General features: G+C 45.1%; 1 protein-coding gene across 5 annotated transcripts in view; it reads right to left on the bottom strand.

Moving 5' to 3' along the window:
- The window catches only part of LOC119970492, a 309,781-nt gene that overhangs the window by 191,854 nt on the left and 96,633 nt on the right, over positions 1–21,294 (bottom strand). For all 5 annotated transcript variants that reach the window (XM_038805212.1, XM_038805211.1, XM_038805213.1 and 2 more), the window contains one exon: positions 17,711–17,825. In XM_038805212.1, the coding sequence (XP_038661140.1) occupies positions 17,711–17,825 (115 nt within the window). The remainder of the gene's footprint in view (positions 1–17,710; positions 17,826–21,294) is intronic.

The following is a 21,294-nucleotide window of genomic DNA, read 5'->3' on the forward strand; positions in this document are numbered from 1 at the left end:
GATAAGGTGGAGGTGTTGACCTTGGGTAGGGTGCTCTTTCCAAGAGCCGGTGCAGACTCGATAGGCTGAATAGCCTCCTTCTGCACTGTAAATTCTATGATCTATGATATTCACTGGTCATGTTAAGGCCAGAGACATAAGCCTACTCAGAAGAACCTAAGTTAGCAATAGCCATGTAATATGGTTAATAATATTGTTACAAATCACCTGAGGAAGGAGCTGCACTCCGAAAGCTAGTGATTCGAAACAAACCTGTTGGACTTTAACCTGGTGTTGTAAGACTTCTTATTGTGCCCACCCCAGTCCAAAGCCGGCATCTCCACATCATTATTACAAATGGAACAGAGATAGTGCGGTAACGTTTCCCAGTCCTCACCTCTCGACTGTCCTCAATATATGAATTTTCATCATAGAGTAGAGTCATAGAATCCTTACAGTGCAGAAGGGGGCCATTTGGCCCATCGAGTCTGCAACGACCCTCCAAAAGAGCATCCTACCTGGGCCCAATCATCTTCCCTAATCCCATTACCCCACCTAACCGTTGGACACTAAAGACCAATTTAGTACGGCCAATCCACCTCACCTACGCATCTTTGGACTGTGGGAGGAAACCCACGCAGACATGGGGAGAATGTGCAGACTCCACACAGACAGCCAGCCGAGGTCAGAATCGAAACCCGTGTCCCTGACGCTGTGAGCTAGCAGTGCTAACCCCTGTACAACTGTGCTGCCCTTTTGGAAAGCTTTAAAACACTTTTACTGTTTTGACTTTGAGAAATAGACAGAAAGCTGACATTTGCGCAAATTCAGCTGAGAAGAAAATATAACATTTATTCACATAAGACCCCAAAATGTAAATGTAAATGCAACAAAAATCACTCGTTCCTCACGCACACAGAAACACACATACAAGGAAAGATGGGTTCTAGAGACGAAGCATGTAATTTGGTTATTAGCAGAAATACTACGCGAGAAGTAAATCACTTATTTCATTTTAAAATACACACATTGCAGTCCCTTTGATGAATGGAAGTTGGAAGCCACCGAGTTTGCAGCGAAAGCCATGGATGCGTTTCCATAGAGACAAATCTTTGCAGGTAAAGACAGAGTATCCCCTCTCTCATATTGCCTGGTTTGATAGGCTGTTCTGGTAGAATTCTATTCTTCTTGCTGAAGGAATGGTCCCTTTAGTCCTGTTGGTTTCCGGATAGCATGTCTTTTCTTTGATTTCTTTTTACGGGATGTGGGCATCACTGGCTGGGTCAGCATTTACTGCCCATCCCTAGTTGCCCTTGAGAAGATGGTGGTGGTAAGCTGCCTTCTTGAATCGCTGTAGTCTTAGGGTGGGAGTTCCAGGATTTTGACCCACCAACCGTGAAGTGTTGCCGATATATTTCCGAGTCAGAATGGTGAGTGACTTGTTGGGGAACCTCCAGAGTCTGGCGTACCCTCATATCTGCTTTCCTTGTCCTTCCAGATGGTAGTGGTCATGGGTTTGGAAGGTGCTGCCAAAGAAGTCTTGGTGAGGTCCTGCAGCGCATCTTATAGATGGTACACACCGCTGACACTGTTCATGTGTGGTGGAGGGAGTGAATGTTTCTTCAAATACCAATCAAGCGGGCTGTTTTGTCCAGGATGGTGCCTGGCTTCTTCAGAGTTATTGGAACTGCACTTATCTCGGCAAGTGCAGAGAATACCATTGCACTCCTGACTTGTACCCTGTAGATTGTTGACAGACTTTTGGGCTCACCTTAGAATTACTCGCCAAATAATTCTTAGCATAAGATCTGCTCTTGTGGCCACAGTATTTATATGGCTAACTCAGTTCAGTTTCTGGTCAATGGTAACCCCCAGCATGTCGATAGCGGGGGATTCAGTGATGGTAACGCTGTTGAATGTCAAGGGGCAATGGTTCGATTCTCTCATGTAGAAAATGGTTATTGCCTGGCACTTACATGGTACACATTACTTGCCACTTGTCAGCCCGACCCTGGATAATGTCCAGGTCTTGCTGTATTTGAACATGGAATGCTTGTCCAATGGACAATTGTCCAATATCTTAGGAGTCACAAATGGCAGTCATCAGCTAACACTTCTAGTCCAAGGACAGTACCCGGAGGAATTCCCGTAATGATGTCCTGGAACTGAGATGATTTATCTCCAACCATCTTCCTTTGGGCGGCATAGTAGCACAGTGATTAGCTCTGTGGCTTCACAGCTCCAGGGTCCCAGATTCGATTTCCGACTTGGGTCACAGTCCGCACGTTCTCCCTGTATCTGCATGGGCTTCCTCCAAGTGCTTTGGTTCCCTCCCACAGTCCAAAGATGTGCAGGTTAGGTGGATTGGCCATGCTAGAGAACCAAAGTGCTGTATGGGGGGAAGGGGCAGCACGGTAGCATGGTGGTTAGCATAAATGCTTCACAGCTCCAGGGTCCCAGGTTCGGTTCCCGGCTGGGTCACTGTCTGTGCGGAGTCTGCACGTCCTCCCCGTGTGTGCGTGGGTTTCCTCCGGGCGCTCCGGTTTCCTTTTTCCTTCCACAGTCCAAAGATGTGCGGGTTAGGTGGATTTGTCATGCTAAATTGCCCGTAGTGTCCTTAAAAGTAAGGTGGGGGGGGGGTTGTTGGGTTACGGGTATAGGGTGGATACGTGGGTTTGAGTAGGGTGATCATTGCTCGGCACAACATCGAGGGCCGAAGGGCCTGTTCTGTGCTGCACTGTTCTATGTTCTATGTAAGTGACCAGGAGAGGCAGAGTGCTGTGTCGGGAGGGAAGGTAAGTGACCAGGAGAAGCAGAGCGCTGTGTCGGGGGGGAAAGTAAGTGACCAGGAGAGGCAGAGCACTGCGGGGGGAAGGTAAGTGACCAGGAGAAGCAGAGCGCTGCGGGGGGAAGGTAAGTGACCAGGATTAGCAGAGCGCTGTGTCGGGGGGGAAGGTAAGTGACCAGGAGAAGCAGAGCGCTGTGGGGGGAAGGTAAGTGACCAGGAGAAGCAGAGCGCTGTGGGGGGAAGGTAAGTGACCAGGAGTAGCAGTGTGCTGTGTGGGGGGAAGGTAAGTGACCAGGAGAAGCAGCGTGCTGTGGGGGGAAGGTAAGTGACCAGGGGAATCAGAGAGCTGTGTGTGTGGGGGGGAAGTGACAGCGAGGTCGAAATGACAAAAAGAAAACGTTAAAGTGACATCACAGGAGGGCCCTGATTTGATTGGCTAATAGGGCGATGTGCTATTAAATAACTCATGCTGCGAGGAGACTGAGGGAATAAGGAGAATTTTTAAAAAAGTTTTAAATTAGAAAAATAATAATTAAAAACCAAATTAAAAATGAATTAAATAGAGATGGAGCATCAGGTGATATGTTATGGGAGCTGGTGGATCCCCATTGTGGTTCCCAGTGAGCACGTCTGTAGTAAGTTTTGGTTGCTTGAGGAACTCCCGCTCAGAGTTGGTGATCTGGATTCTGAGCTATGGACGCTGCGATACATCAGGGAGGGGGAGAGATACCTGGGCATTGTGTTCCAGGAGGCAGTTACACCCCTTAAATGAAATAACTTGAACTCAGTCAGGGACAGGAGGGTGTGGCAGTAGAGGGATCCAGAACATAGGGTTGCAGGAGACTCAGTCCCTGAATTTGTCCAACAGGTTTGAGATTCTTCCTCCCTGCGTGGACAGGAATGGGGACTGCAGGGAGAATGGACAAACTGACCACAGCACCATGGTACAGGGAGCCATTCAAGTGGGGGGAGAAAAAAGAAATGTAGTTGTAATTGGAAATAGTATAGTTAGGGGCATTGACGCTGTGACCAGGATCAAGAATCCCGAAGGTTGTGTTGCCTGCCAGGTGCTCGGGTTCAGGATATCTCATCTGGGCTGCAGAGAAACTTGAATGGGAGGGTAAAGATCCAGTTGTCATGATCCACGTAGGTACCAACAACATACGTACAACAGGAAAAGAGGTTCTGCGGAGTATGAACAGCTAGCAGCTAAATTAAAAAGCAGAACCATAAAGGTAATAATCTCTGTATTACTACCTGAGCCACAAGCTAACTGGCACAGTGTCAATAAGATTAAAGAGGTAAACGCGTGGTTCAAAGATTGGTGTGGGAGGAATGTGTTTGAATTCATGGGACATTGGCACCAGTACTGAGGAAGAGTACACATGTTCCGATGTGACGGTCTTCATCTGAATCATGCTGGGACCAGAGTCCTGGTGAATCATATAACTAGGGCTGTAGATAGGGCTTTAAACTAAATAGTGGGAGAGGGTTCAGTTGCATGGAGAATTAGAAAATCAAAGTTAAAGGTAGAAATGCAGGTTAATGATGAGTTCTTTCAGCTTGTTGAAGGAGCGGAGGACTCAGGAGAGGTTAGTAAAGTTTCCAGACCACGTAATAGAAGGTGGCAGGAGTCTAACCTCAGGCAGAGCGAAAAAGGTGACAAGTATGAGAAGGGAAGTGGTCAATGCAGGACGGAGGGCTGAGGGTATTGTACCTAAATGCACGCAGTATGCGAAACGCGGTAAATTAGCTTGTTGTGCACATTGAAATTGGTGGCTGTGATGTTGTGGGCATCACAGAGACGTGGCTGCAAGGCAGGCAGGGCTGGGATCTACAAGGTTATGTGTCCTATCGAAAGGACAGGCAGATGGGAGAGAGTGTGGGGTTGCATTGTCAGTAAGGAATGGTTAAATCGATAGCAAGAAACGATATAGGATCAGAAGGCATAGAAACTCTGTGGGTACAGTTGAGGAATCACAAAGGTAAAAAGACCCTGATGGGAGTTCTGTACAGGCCCTGTCGGAATAGTCAGGAGGTGGGACAGAAAATAAATCAGGAGATAGAAAAGGCATATAAGAAAGGCAATATTACAATAATCATGGGGGACTTCAATATGCAGGTAGACTGGGAAAATTAGGTTGGTAATGGATCCCAAGAAAAGGAATTTGTGGAATGTCTAAGATTTTTTTTGGAGCAGCTTGTGACAGAGCCTATTAGGGAACAGGCAATTCTGGATTTGGTGATGTGTAATGAGGGAGACTTGATTAGGGAACTTAAGGTGAAGGAACCCTTAGGGAGTAGCGACCACAATATGATAGAATTTACCCTGCAGTTTGAGAGGGAGAAGCTGGAATCCGATGTAACGGTATTAAAATTAAATAAGGATATCTACAAAGACAAGCGGGAGAAGCTGGCCAGAGTTGATTGGCAAAGGAGCCTAGCAGGAAAGAAAGTGGAACAGCAATGGCAGCAGTTTTGGGGGGTTATTCAGGAGGCACAACAGAAATTCATCCCAAGGAGGAGGAAACATGCTGAGAGGAGGCCGAGGCATCCATGGCCGATGAGGGAAGACAAGGATAGCATAAAAGCAAAAAAAAAAGCATACAAAATGGCGAGGATTAGTGGGAAGCCAGAGAATTGGGAAGCCTTTAAAAGCAAGTTAAAAGCAAGCAGAGGACAACTAAAAAGGCAAAAAGGAGGGAGAAGACGAAGTATGAGTCTAAGCTAGCTAGTAATATAAATAAAAATATGAAGAGATTTTTTTCAATATCTAAAAGTTAAGAGAGAGGCAAAAATAGACGTTGGACCACTGCAAATTGAGGCTGGAGAAGTAATAATAGGAAACACGGTAGCAGTGGATAGCACTGTTGCTTCACAGTGCCAGGGTCCCAGGTTCGATTCCCGGATTGGGTCACTGTCTGTGCGAAGTCTGCATGTTCTCCCTGTGTCTGCGTGAGATTCCTCCGGTGCTCCAGTTTCCTCCCACAAGTCCCGAAAGACATGCTATTAGGTAATTTGGACATTATGAATTCTCCCTCCGTGTACCCGAACAGGTGCCGGAATGTGGCGACTAGGGGCTTTTCACAGTAACTTCATTGCAGTGTTAATGTAAGCCTACTTGTGACAATAAAGATTATTATTATTACTATTATTATAAACAAAGAAAGGGCAGAGGAACTGAATAGTTACTTTGCAGTAATCTTCACGGTGAAAGACACAGTGAGATGCCAGAGCTTCAGAAGGATCGGGGGCACAGGTGAGTGCAGTGGCCATCACTAAGAAGTAGGTTATGGGGAAAGTGAAAGGTCTGAAGGTGGATAATTCACCTCAATCAGGTGGATTACACCCCAGGGTTCTGAAGGAGACAGCTGAGGAGATTGTGGAGGCATTGGTGGTGATCTTTCAGGAATCACTGGAGGCAGAGAAGGTCCCAGAGGACTGAAAAGTAGATAATATAACACCGATATTTAAGAAGAATTATTGTAATATTGCCTTACTTATATGCCTTTTCTATATCCTGATGTATTTTCTGCCCCACATCCTGACTACTGCTAGGGAGCCTGTACAGAAGACGGGATGACATGGGCCAGTTAGCCTGACTTCGGTCATTGGCAAAATGTTACAGTCTATTATTAAAGATGAGATTGCGTAGTAGAACATAGAACAGTACAGCACAGAACAGGCCCTTCGGCCCTCGATGTTGTGCCGAGCCATGATCACCCTACTCAAACCCATGTATCCACCCTATACCTGTAACCCAACAACCCCCCCCCTTAACCTTACTTTTATTAGGACACTACGGGCAATTTAGCATGGCCAATCCACCTAACCCGCACATCTTTTGGACTGTGGGAGGAAACCGGAGCACCCGGAGGAAACCCACGCACACAGGGGGAGGACGTGCAGACTCCACACAGACAGTGACCCAGCCGGGAATCGAACCTGGGACCCTGGAGCTGTGAAGCATTTATGCTAACCACCATGCTACCCTGCTGGGGCATGTAGTACTTGGAAGTGCATGATAAAATAGGGCTGAGTCAGCACGGCTTCATCCAAGGGAGGTCATGTCTGACAAATCTGTTAGAGTTCTTTCAGGAGGTAACAAGGAGGTTAGACAAAGGAGAACCAGTGGATGTGATTTATTTTGATTTCCAGAAGGCCTTTGACAAGGTGTCGCATAAGAGACTGTTAAATAAGTTAAGAGCCCATGGTGTTAAGGGTAAGATCGTAGCATGGAAAGAGGATTGGCTGACTGGCAGAGAGTGGGGATCAAGGGGTCTTTTTTCAGGATGGCAGTCGGTGACTAGTGGTGTGCCTCAGGGGTCAGTTCTGGGACTACAACTTCTCACAATATAAATTAATGATCTGGAAGAAGGAACTAAAGGCACTGTTGCTAAGTTTGCAGAAGATACAAAGATATATAAAGGGACAGGTAGTATTTAGGAAGCGGGGGGGAGGGAAGGACTTGGACAGGCTAGGAGTGTGGCAAAGAAGTGGCAGATGGAATACAATGTGGAAAATTGTAGGGTTATGCACTTTGGAAGGAGGAATGGAGGCAGAGACTATTTCCTAAATGGGGAAATGCTCAAGAAAATGCTCAAGAAAACTTGGGAGTCCTTGTTCAAGATTCTCTTGAGGTTAACATGCAGGTTCAGTGGGAAGTTAGGATGGCAAAAGCAATGTTAGCATTCATGTCGAGAGGGCTAGAATACAAGAACAGGGAACTACTTTTAAGGCTGTATAAGGCTGGGGTCAGACCCCATTTGGAGGATTTTGAGCAGTTTTGGGCCCCATTTGAAGAAAAGATGTGCTGGGTTTGGAAATAGTCCAGAGGAGGTTCACAAGAATGATCCCTGGAATGAAGAGCTTGTCGTATAAAGACTCTGTGTCTGTACTTGTTGGAGTTCAAAAGGATGGATTTGTTTATTGTCACGTGTACCGAGGAACAGTGAAAAGTATTTTTGTGTGTGCAGCTCAAACAGATCATTTAGTACATGAAAAGAAAAATACATAACAGGGCAACACACAAGCTACACAATATAAGTACCTAGACACTGGCATCGGGTGGAGCATACAGGAGTGTAGTATTAATCAGGTCAGTCCATAAGAGGGTCGTTTAAGAGTGGTAACAGCGTTGAAGAAGCTGTTTTTGAATCTGTTAGTGCGTGTTCTCAGACTTTTGTATCTCCTGCCCAATGGGAGAAGTTGGAAAGTGAATAAGTCAGGTGGGAGGGATCTTTGATTATGCTGCCCGCTTTCCCCAGGCAGCGGAGATGTACACAGAGTCAATGGATGGGAGGTGGGTTCGCATGATGGACTGGGCTATGTTCACAACTCTCTGTAGTTTCTTGCAGTCTTGGGCCAAGCAGTGGCTATACCAGGCTGTGATACAGCCAGATAGGATGCTTCCTATGGTGCATCTGAAAAGCTGGTAAGACTCAATGTGGACATGCCGAATTTCCTTAGTTTTCTGAGGAAGTTTAGGTGCTATTGTGCTTTCTTGGTGGTAACGTCGATGTGGGTGGACCAGGACAGATTTTTGGTGATGTGCACGCCTAGGAATTTGAAACTGTCAACCATCTGCACCTCGGCGCCGTTGATACAGACAGGGGTGTGTACAGAACTTTGCTTCCTAAGGTCAATGATCAGCTCTTTAGTTTTGCTGACATTGAGGGAGAGATTGTTGTCGTTATACCACTCCACTAGGTTCTCTATCTCCCTCCTGTATTCTGACTCATCGTTGTTCGTAATCCGACCCACTGTGATGTGTCATCAGCAAATTTGTAGATGGAGTTGGAACCAAATTTTGCCACGCAGTCGTGTGTGTATAGGGAGTATAGTAGGGGGCTAAGTACGCAGCCTTGCGGGGGCCCGGTATTGAGGACTAACATGGAGGAGGTGTTGTTTATTTAGTAGCAAAGTGAGGCGCCAAGTCCTACATTTTGGAGCTTTGATACGAGCTTCGCTGGAATTATGGTGTTGAAGGTGGAGCTGTAGTCAATAAATAGGAGTCTGATATAGGAGTCTTTGTTGTCGAGATGCTCCAGGAATGAGTGTAGGGCCAGGGGGATGACATTTGCTGTGGACTGGTTGCGGCGGTATGCGAATTGCATGCATCTTGGATCCTGGGAGTATGGAGCTGATGTGCTTCATGACCAACCTCTCAAAGTACTTCATTACTATTGATGTCAGGGCCACCGCACGGTAGTCGTTGAGACACATTGCCTGGTTCTTATTTGGCACCGGTATGATGGTGGTCTTCTTGAAGTAGGTGGGGACCTCGGAGCGGAGTAGGGACAAGTTGAAGATGTCCGCGAACTGATCTGCCAGCTGGTCCGCTCAGGCTCTGGTTGCATGACAAGGGATCCCGTCCGGACCTGTCGTCTTACTGAAACTTACAGGATATTGCGAGGCCTGGATAGAGTGGATGTGGAGAGGATGTTTCCACTAGTAGGAAAAACTAGAACCAGAGGACACAATCTCAGGCTAAAGGGACAATCCTTTAAAACAGAGATGAGAAGGATTTTTTTCAGCCGGGGGTGGTCAATCTGTGTAACTCTCAGCAGAAGGCTGTGGAGGCCAAATGACTGATTGCCTTTAAGACAGAGATAGATAGGTTCTTGATTAATAATGGGATCAGGGATTATGGGGAAAAGGCAGGATAATGGGGATGAGAAAAATATCAGCCAAGATTGAATGGCGGGGAGGGGAGGGGTTACTGATTTTCTCTGTTGTGATAAAATTTGTTGTTGAAAACTTGAATAAAAATTATTTCAAAAAATGTTTAAAAAAGATAGAGCTAGGCACCGTGGGGGGGGGAGCGTGAGTGCTTCATTGGGATGGTGTGGGAAGACTGGGTCGCATGGGGTAATGTCTATTTAATTGTTATTCTATATTCTCTTTTTACATTATGTTAATATTCACTCTAGTTAGTTTTGTTATTATTGTTATTACTGTTCTTTTATGAAAAATTCTGGAAAACCTGAATAAAAATACTTTTTTAAAAAATGATTGAATGGCGGAGCAGACTCGATGGGCCAAGTGGTCTAATTCTACTCGTATATCTTACGGTCTTATGATTTAAGTTTTGCTTGAGCTCTTTGATGTCATACTAGGTCATGCTGCCTTGATGTCAAGGATAGTGACTATCACCTTAACCACTTGAGTTGAGCTCTTTTGTGCATGTTTTTACCAAGGTTGCAATGTGATTTGGAGTTAAGTGGTCATGGCGGAACCAAAACTGAACATCAGTGAGAGTTTACTGCTGATTAACTGCCATCTGATAGCACTGAGTTTGAAGGTTGAGCGGGCACATGCCTGCCTCCCCCTGTTCCCACTGCAGTTATACTAATTATACCAGGGACGAGGGCCCTTAAGCCCCCTCCCACACCAATATTTAACCAGCGGTGGGAATGGCTCATGCCAAGCAGCCAGCCAGGCAGGTTTCCCTGCTCATGCTGATGTTTGTGGTGAGGGTGGGTTCCCTTCTTAAACAGACTCATGGGCCTATTGGAAGGCCATCCAAGCTGTACCTCCTCCCCTCTCCAATGTTGCTCTCCTCCATATGGCTTCTTAAACCCTGGCAGCCACATCATTGCCGACTAACTTCGCTGATCTACAAGCATTTATTAAGTTTGATCCATCACAGCTCGCTAATTTGCAAATAAGCCTTCTCTCAGTAAACAAAAAAAAAGTTGTATTTAAATGGTGTCTTTCACATTCTCCTGACATAGCTAACAAAATACTTTTTATAAAGTGTTTTTTTTCTACTCCGTTCTTAAAGTTACAAAGCCAATGTGCAGAGTGGACAGGACAAGCCCTTAATCCATCTCATTGCTTGCTCCAAAAAAAATTCAAATTCAAATTGAATCGAATTCACAATAGAGATATACAAGATCCAAGCTGACAAGGAAAGGCATTGCACCTCATCTTGGGCTTGATGTGATGTTTGATCTTCGCCAAAAGGCTGAGAAAGTAATCACTGTTTGTTACTTGGGAAAATGCAGCAGCCAATTTACATAATAAACCATGTGCCTACAAACAGCAGAGCTAGATCAGCAGTTAATTTGTTTTGGTGGACTTAGTTGAGGAATAAATGTTTGTTCGGACACAAGGGTATTTCCCCTTATGGTCCTCAAATAGCATTCAACATTGAATCAAATGTGTAGCCTCTTCTGAGAAAAGAGTCCTGATTAATGACACTTGAACACACTTGACAGTGACTGATGTCAATGGCCCCTTTCCCTAACGTTGAGAGGCTTAGCCAATGATCCTTAAAGTATCAGCTACAACCCCCTACGGGTCATAACCTATATGATATACACTGACCTTAAGGCCCGGCTGGGGTTGTTTAAAGAGGACCGAGTGATCCCGCAATTGTGTCTGCCTGAGTCCACCGATGGGCATTGCTACCCACTGCTTATGAATATAACCTGGAACATCGTCTGGGCACAAGGATTCCACATACCAACGTGTTGTCGCCTGCCTCTCTCCACAAAACCGCCAACATCCGGCACAGCCACCAAAGTGATGGTAACCTTCCATTTTTTAGACACCCTGCCAGCAACGGCAGCCGCATAAAATAGTAGACCCAGACAGACCCAAAATTGGCCGAACGAGCGGTCCAAACCTTTAAGCGGTTGCCACATTTCCTTTTCAGTAACTGCAGAATGCCACATGCCATGTCCGGGATCCGCCAGCCGAATTACACATGGGCGATGTAGCCACCTGGGGTGGCCACTGCCCAACACAAAATGGAAGATTGCAAGGAATGCAGGGAAAATGGACATGTTGTAAAGCAAGCAGCTTGCAAAGCGCTTGTATATTTGGACTGCTGCAGAAACCAGGTTTGACTGCAGCAAAAACCAGACAGCACTATGAAAAGAAACCAGTTAACATACTAATGAGGCAGGGCAGCACGGTGGACTAGTGGTTAGCACAACCGCCTCACGGCGCTGAGGTCCCAGGTTCGATCCCGGCTCTGGGTCACTGTCCGTGTGGAGTTTGCATATTCTCCCCGTGTCTGCGTGGGTTTCGCCCCCACAACCCAAAAATGAACAGAGTAGGTGTATTGGCCACTCTAAATTGCCCCTTAATTGGAAAAAATAATTGGGTAATCTAAATTTATAAAAAAAAACATACTAATGAGGCGATACCGGGCGATCCCCAGATACAATGGAAACAAGTTAAACACAGATCGATACATTGAATGGAAGGCCAGACTTTTCGGCGCCAAAGAAGCCCAAAACAATAAGTCCCAAGAACCGCCCCAGTGACCGAGGAACTGCCCCATTATTGGGGGATTCAAACATATCGATTGGGAAGAGACCCAATCGATTCCAAGCAGGTAAGGGAGTCCGCCCAAAGGGGCGCGGATCCCCTGGGACCTATAAAAGACAGGTCCCACACATGGTTCAGTCTTCTGATCCAGCCCTCCAGCCCTTCTCTCTCTTTGACCAACACTCCTCCGTGGACCAGCACCTCGACCAGCTTTTGCCAAGAAGACCTTGAACGAGAGGAGAGGGTTCGGACAGCAGCCGCCAACAAGTAAGTGTCTCACAACGATCGCTACCAGAGATAGGCACTCCTGACTCCTTTTAACTTATACCAACCTGAAGTGTGCAGACCAGAGCAGAGCAAGAGGCCTTGTTCCCTGACCCGGCAGTTCCTTCAAGATAAGTATTAGTTTATTTAGCGGTAGGAATAAGTTTAATCCTTTTAGATAAACTCAGTTGTTTGGACTTACTAATTGGTGTATGGTTTTATTGCTTTGAACTTCACCTTGAAGCTTGTGGCGGTGTCTTAACGATACCTGGCGACTCCAGAGCTAAGTAAAGAAACAGAGCCAAATTGAGTGTTAAGCACACTCACCCAGAACGACCAACAGCGACAACCCAGGATTCGCCTCAGTCTCATCCTCCCTGGCGTCGTGACACGTGTCTGTCAGTGTCGACACCGCTCGATGTGAGATGCACGTCGGAGCCCAAAGATACGCACCTTCAAAACAGGCAACGAGATCTATGTCCGCAATTTCTGGGCGAGAGCCACATAGATCCCAGGCGTGTTCATCCACACAACAGGACCAGTATTCAACAGAGTCCGGACCAAGGGAAATGAACCACCGGAGTTAAATCCGGAGACTCCACTCAGGATCCCAGCGCAGTTCCCACGCAGCCTTACAGTGATGCTGGATCCGACATGGAGACCAGGCCACCAGAGAACCACATACCAGCGCCAATAGCACCAACAACCTCATCAGCCAAACAACCCCAACTTCATTGCTCTTCGCAGAAATGAAGGTCGCCGGTGCGCTACATGCCTCCCAGGACTGCTATGTAGTCCCTGGACCCCCACCCGCTACCCAAGCGATCGAGGGTCCCACCTCCAGAAAACATGGATATTTCTCCAGATTTGGGGGGAGGGGGATGTCAAGTGGCCTAATTCTGCTCCTATGTCTTATGGTCTTCTGTGTACAGTCCGGACAGATCATCTACAACAAAAAGCACAGGACATGCATAAATACACACTGTAAATACATAGTACAGGTATTGGATGGGCATAGGGAGTGCAGTGCTACTCTTAAAGAAGTAGTCAATCCATTTTTTTTTTTAAATTTTAGAATATCCAATTAATTTTTTCCAATTAAGGGGCAATTTAACATGCCCAATCCACCTAACCTGCACATCTTCGGGTTGTGGGGGTGAAACCCACGCAGACACGGGGAGAATGTGCAAACTCCTCACAGACAGTGACCCAGGGCCAGGATTCAAACCCGGGTCCTCAGCGCCGTAGGCAGCAATGCTAACCACTGTGCCACCGTGCCGCCCAATCCATTCTATGTTGAAGCAAACCTTATCATTTAACTGTAACTTAACACCGCTGACATACTTAGTAACAAGTTATTTTTTTATGTGTGATAATATAAATGTTGCTTTCTTGTTCACTGAGCATTCTTTACTTATAATCAACTTAAATGACTATTTAGAAATGACTATTCAAGTGTAATCTCCAAAGGAAATTAAAAATAAGTCATTATAACCAATTACTGTATATAGCCCAGCTACTTAGTCATATAATTGCGAGGTTTTTTAAAATTAATTACGGAATGTGGGCACTGCTGGGTTAGGCTACATTTACTGCCCATCCCTAGTTGCCCTTGAGAAGGTAGTGGTGGTGAACTGCCTTCTTGAAACGCAGCAGTCCTTGAGGTGCAAGTACACCGACTGTATTGTTAAGGAAGGAGTTCCAGGATTTTGTCCCAGTGACAGTGGAGGAATGGCGATGTATTTCCAAGTCAGGGTAGTGAGTAACTTGGAGGGGAACCTCCATGCGATGGGGCTCCCAGTTATCTGCTGCTCTTGTCCTTCTAGATGGTAGCGGTCGTGGGTTTGGAAGGCACTGTCTAAGGAACCTTGGTGAAATGGCACACACGGTTGCCACTGTTCGTCACTGATGGAGGGTTTGAATATTTGTGGAAGGTGGAGTAATCAAGTGGGCTGCTTTATCCTGGATAGTGTCAAGCTTCTTGAGTGTTGTTAGAGCTGCACTCACCCAGAGCATTCCATTACACTTGTGCCTTGTAGATTGTGGACAGGCTTTGGGGGGGTTCGTGGGGTGAGTTATTCGCCATAGGATTCCTAGCCTTCGACCTGTCCTAGTAGCTACAGTATTAATATTGTTATTGTCCAGGGTTTACAGAACCCCAAAGTGTATCATGCAATTCACCTGACTCACAACTTTTAATAGATTGTGGTTATGGGAACACAGGGGCCCTACTCAGCAGGTGTGATGCAACAGAACTCTACAGTACTTTAAAATTAAAACAATGTTTGTTTATGAAACCAGTTAACACTTTATAAACCCACAGTAAACATCTTAAAAACTATCAACACCAATCCTCCCCACAGATACAATATATTATAAGTAAACCTTAATCTTTCCTTATTAACATCCATAAGACAAAAGACCCTTTTTAACAGAGATCAGGTTTAAATTCATTACTGAGAGAATTCAGCACTTTGAAATCACCCAATTGATCTGGACAGTCTTTGGTTTGCAGAGACAGATCCTTATACAGCTCCTTGCTTTGCCTCTCTATTGCTTTCTCTCTCTTTTTTCCCCCTGATCTGTAACTCCCTTTCTCTTTCTTTTTGTCCTGCTTGGGCTATTCTTTCTTATTCTCTCATTGCGTATTCAAGCTGCTTTAATTCTTTTTCATGTTCAAGTTGCTTAATCTGCAACTGGATCTTTGCCATTTCCACTGAGTCAGACTGTATCTCAGGCAATTTTAAATGCTCAGCTACCGCGTTAAGTATCTCATTTTTTCGCATTTTGTCAGGTAATGTTAACTGCAATGTTTTTGCCAAATCTAACCGTCTGCTTTTAGTCTCTGTCTGTAAGGTACTGCGTGTGACCATCTCCACCCCCAAAAACTTCAGTGCCTCTGAAAGAGCCATTATGCACAACACTCTCCCTACTTAAACTAGAATACCATTCCTGAAAAGCACCCACAATATGCTCACTGTCTTTAAGTTGACTAAGCCAATCCAATAGATAGACTTTTATCCCCCTCGAACCCCCAATTTGTTATGGGCCAGGGTTTGGAGAACCCCAAAGTGTATCATGGAGTTCACTTGACCCACAACTTTTAATAGATTGTGGTTATGGGCAGCACACGGGCCCTACTCAGCAGGTGTGATACAACAAAACTCTACAGTACTTTTAAATTAAAACAATGTTTATTTATGAAACCAGTTAACACTTTATAAACCCACAGTAAACATCTTAACAATTATCAACACCGATCCTCCCCACAGATACAATATTCTATAAGTAAACCTTAATCTTTCCTTATTAATGTCCATAAGACAAAAGACCATTTTTAACACAGAGATCAGGTTTAACTTCACTACTGACAAAATTCAGCACTTTGAAATCATCCAATTGATCTGGATAGTCATTAATTTGCAGAGAGAGATTGCTTTGCCTGCAGCTATCCAGCTCTCAAAACGTAACTAAAACACACCTTGTAGCAAACAGCCCAAAGCAAAAGTAAATGCAGACAGACAGCCTAGCTCCACCCACTCTGACATCACTGCAGCTCTCTAATAATCACGCATTTCTTAAAGCTACACCCACTACAGCTGTTCGATCAAAACACTCATTTCTTAAAAGTACTCTCACATGACAATATGGCTAGTCCAGTTCAGTTTCTGATCAATGGTAACCCCAGGATATTGATTGTGGGGGATTCAGCGATGGTAATGCCATTGAATGTCAAGGGAGATGGTTAGATCCTCTCTTGTAGGAGATGGTCATTGCCTGACACTTGTGTGGCACAAATGTAACTTGCTATTGTCAACCCAAGCCTGGATATTGTCCATGTCTTGTTGCATTTGGACATGGATTACTTCATTATCTGGGGAGTCGCAAATGGTGCTGAACATTGTGCAGTCATCCGTAAACATCCCCACTTCTGACCTTCTGACGGACGGCAGGTCATGGAAGAAGCAGCTGAAGATGGTTGGGCTTAAGACACTACCCTGAGGAACTCCTGCAATGATGTCCTGGAGCAGAGATGATTCACCTCCAACCACGACAACCATCTTCCTTTGTGCCAGGTATGACTCCAGCCAGTGGAGACTTTTTCCCCTGATTCACATTTACTCCAGTTTAGCTCAAACTCTTGATGCCATACTCAGTCAAATGCTGTCTTAATGTCAAGGGCAGTAACTCTCACCTCACCTCTGGCATTCAGCTCTTTTGTCCATGTTTGAACCAAGACTGTAATGAGATTTGACCTGTTACTTGTGTACAGGACACAGCTGGGGAATTTTCCACATTGCTGGGTAGATGCCAGTGTTGTAGCTATACTGGAACAGCTTGGCTAGGGGTGTGGCAAATTCTGGAGCACAAGTCTTCAGTGCTATTGCCGAGATATCACTGAGGATGGGGATATTTGTGGAGCCTCCTCCTCCAGTGAGTTGTTTAATAATCCGCCACCATTCATGGCTGAATTTGGAATGACTACAGAATTTAGATCTGATGCATTTGTTGTGGAATCGCTTAGCTCTGTTTATTACTTGCTGCTTATGCTGTTTGGCACACAGGTAGTCCTGTGTTTTAGCTTCACCAGGAATGCCCAGTCTTGAGTTGCTAGATATGTTCAAGTCCATCCCATTTCACAAGATAGTAGTGTCACACACAACACAATGTTATGGGCTAGAGTTTAGAAAACTCCAAAGTATATCATGGAATTCACCTGACCCACGATTTTTAATAGATTTTGGTTATGGGGAGCACAAGGGTCCACTCTCCAGGTGTTATGCAACAGAGACCCTAAGTATTTTAAAAACAAAACAATGTTTATTCTATGAACCCAGTTAACATTTTATAAACACACAGTAAACATCTTATCAACTACCCCACATAACCCCACAGATACAATACTCTATAGTTAACCCTTATTAGCAACATCCATAAGTTAAACATTTTTAACTAAGACAGCAGGTTTAAATTCTCGGCAGAAACAGGTATTGCTTCGCAATCATCAAGTGAGCTGAAGACATTCTTTAGAGAGATCATTACACATCTGCTTGCTTTGAATGCAGCTCTCCAACTCGGAAAACAAAACCAAAAACAGAGCCACAAAGCAGCTTTTCAGCTCAAAATGAAAGTGAAAGACTGAAAGACAGCCCAGCTCCATCCACACACTGATATCACTGCAGCTATTTGATAAACAATCATTTCTTAAAGGTACATCCACCTGACAACAATGAAGGATATCCTCAATGTGAAGATGTGATATGATGTTTTTGTATCATTTTCAAATTATCCTGAAGTTGAGGATATTGTTCCAGTGAAACGTTTCTTCAGTTGCTACTTATACAATTGAAGAACAAAATTAAGAACACTCCAAATCTTGTTTGGCCTTCAACCTACCGTTTGCCATTTTTGACATCTTTTTTGAACTGCTTGACACGTTCCAATAAACTGTATCAGTTCAGCTCGTGAAACTGGTACTTCAGATACGGGACTTTCAAATCTTAATAAGGATCTGTGGAGAGGTCAAATATGAATACACTGTGTTATAAAAACATACCTAATTGTTAGAGAACCTTTTTACAGTGAATGCAATATGGCAAAAGTTTACACTCACTGCCCCAAGGGTATTATTTTGACACCATGAGATAATATTCACCCACAGCATATAAAAATGGTTATAATTATTCATAGTAAGACGTCTTACAACACCAGGTTAAAGTCCAACAGGTTTAGTTGGGATCACAAGCTTTCCGAGCTTAGCTCCTTCATCAGGTGAGTGGCAGCCTGTGGTGTCAGTGCGGGTCAGCGCCACCTCCCTGAAAAGGTGAACAGGCATCCTGTGCTGGAAAACACTCACCTGATGAAGGAGCTATGCTCCGAAAACTCGTGATTCCAAACAAACCTGTTGGACTTTAACCTGGTGTTGTGAGACTTTTTACTGTGCCCACCCCAGTCCAACGGCAGCATTTTCACATCATATTTATTCATCTAATCAGATGATAAGTTTCGACAAAATATCTGTTTTCTATTCTACAGAAAATAATTAGTGATCCTGTTAATTTTTATTACAAAACGCCATATTAAGAAGTCAACCAAATATAAATAGATCGATATAAATTAAGCTAAACAGTGTTTATTTCTAACCTAGTTGTCCATTTTGAAGGCAAATGTATATTTTATTGTATATTTGCAGTGTAAAATAACTGAATTATTAGGAAATCCATTGGCAAAAAGAGAAGATAAAAATATTAAGCATGCTAACATTTAAAATTACAAACATTGAGAATGGAATTTTCCAAAATTTGGAAAGTGCAATGGTGGGCAGAAAATGTCGTTCAGCCCACTGGCTGCAATGTTGGGTTTTCACGCCGTACTTTTAGCAACATAGGAAAATAAATTTCAGCAAAGATTTCACGTCACCTCTGGCAGATGGCCTCTTGTTCATCTGCCCCACCATCAGTTGACTGTTTTAATCACGGGGCTCTCCATTTAATGGCTGCCCCAGAGCTCCCCATCCACCTCTTCTAGATCCAAGGCACAGGACGGCAATAAGGAAGTCAGTACCCAGATACTCAAAGGCCTTCCTCAGCAGAAAGCTTGATGCTATGGAGACATGTGACCGCACGTATACCCACACACAGGAAGACCAGCTATCAGCAATACAAAAACAGCATGGGACGTAATAATAACAATAATAATAATAATCTTTATTAGTGTCACAAATAGGCTTACATTAACACTGCAATGAAGTTACTGTGAAAAGCCCCTAGTCGCCACACTCCATTGCCTATTCGGGTACACGGAGAGAGAATTCAGAATGTCCAAATTATATAACAGCACGTCTTTCGGGACTTGTAGGAGGAAACCGGAGCACCCGGAGGAATCCCACGCAGACACGGGGAGAACATCCATCACTACCTTGGTGCACTTACATGTGGAGGCCTGCAAGATGCCACAAAGGCCACTTGCGGAGACATGGAAAGATCAGGTTGCATAAAAGTTGTAACTTTCAAAGGCACAGGCAGGGGATGCCGGCCCCCCGTCCCCGTGGTACAAACTCTTGTAGAAGGGTGCATAAGTGAGTCCTCTTTGCCTACACTGGTTTTCATGCATCTACAGGAAGGTCAGCTGCCATCTGTAGAGCCTGTGTTGTGGAATACACCTCTAATCAACTGCTCTCTGGGATCCCTCCAGTGCCAGCTTTGCAGGCCCTGCCGTCACCCCCTCGGGGCATTTTTCCTGCCTCTGGAGAGGCAGACACCTCAAAGAAGTTGTCTCTCCTCTCGATGCATAAGAATTATAGGCAGTTTCATCGGCTCCATCTCCCCTGCCACCCCCCCTCCCCCCATGCTAATCCCTACAAATTTAAGAGATAGAGGGTACATATTAACGTCTATGTTGCATCTGGCAATGATCCGCGCAGGCTGCTTAGATCGCAGGAGAAGCCCAAATCGGGAACTGTGCCAGGTGCCGAGCGATTTGGGATCTAACCGACTCTTGTACTCAATACCCCGTCCAATGAAGGCAAGCATGCTGTATGCCTTCTTGACCACTCTATCGACTTGCATTTGATAAAGTTTCCCAAGGCAGGTTGATGGAAAAAGTGAAGTCGTATGGGGTTCAGGGTGTACTAGCTAGATGGATAAAGAACTGGCTGGGTAACAGGAGACAGAGAGTAGTGGTGGAAGGGAGGGTCTCAAAATGGAGAAAGGTGACTAGTGGTGTTCCACAGGGATCCATGCTCGGACCACTGTTGTTTGTGATATACATAAATGATCTGGAGGACAGTATAGGTGGTCTGATTAGCAAGTTTGCAGATGATACTAAGATTGGTGGAGTTGCAGATAGTGAGGAGGACTGTCAGAGAATACAGCAAAATATAGATAGATTGGAGAGTTGGGCAGACAAATGGCAGATGGAGTTCAATCCAGGCAAATGCGAGGTGATGCATTTTGGAAGATCTAATTCAAGACTATATGGTCAATGGAAGAGTCCTGGGGAAAATTGATGTACAGAGAGATCTGGGAGTTTAGGTCCATTGTACCCTGAAGGTGGCAACGCATGTCGATAGAGTGGTCAAGAAGGTATACAGCATGCTTGCCTTCATTGGACGGGGTATTGAGTACAAGAGTCGACAGGTCATGTTACAGTTGTATATGACTTTGGTTAGGCCACATTTAGAATACTGCATGCAGTTCTGGTCACATTGCCAGAAGGATGTGGATGCTTTAGAGAGGGTGCAGTGGAGGTTCACCAGGATGTTGACTGGTATAGAGGGTGCTAGCTACGAAGAAAAGTTGAGTAGATTAGGATTGTTTTCGTTGGAAAGACGGAGGTTGAGGGGGACCTGATTGAGGTTCAACAAAATTATGAGAGGTATGGACAGGGTGGATAGCAACAAGCTTTTTCTAAGAGTGGGGGTGTCAATTACAAGGGGTCACAATTTCAAGGTGAGAGGGAGAAAGTATAAGGGAGATGTGCGTGGGAAGTTTTTTACGCAGAGGGTGGTGGGTGCCTGGAACGCTTTGCCAGCGGAGGTGGTAGAGGCGGGCACGATAGCATCATTTAAGATGCATCTAGACAGATATATGAACGGGCGGGGAACAGAGGGAAGTAGATCCTTGGAAAATAGGCAACAGGTTTAGATAAAGGATCTGGATCGGCGCAGGCTGGGAGGGCCGAAGGGCCTGTTCCTGTGCTGTAATTTTCTTTGTTCTTTGTTGTTCTTTGTTTTTTTGTAACCGGCCCACACCCGTATTTAAACGCACAATTCCTGAGCCTTGCAATGTGCTCTTCTTCAGTGCTAGACAAGATGATGATGTCGTCTACATAGATTCAAGCACCGTCAATGTTCCATTATTCTATGAAAAATCTCTGCTGCGGAGATGATCCTGAAGGGCATTCTATTGAAGCAGTAACTTCCAAAAGGTGTGTTAAATGTACAGAGGAGCTTGCTTGAGTCGTCAAGCTGCATCTGCCAG

This window comes from Scyliorhinus canicula, chromosome 8, assembly GCF_902713615.1.
Source record: "Scyliorhinus canicula chromosome 8, sScyCan1.1, whole genome shotgun sequence".
NCBI classification, from domain to species: Eukaryota; Metazoa; Chordata; class Chondrichthyes; order Carcharhiniformes; family Scyliorhinidae; genus Scyliorhinus; species Scyliorhinus canicula.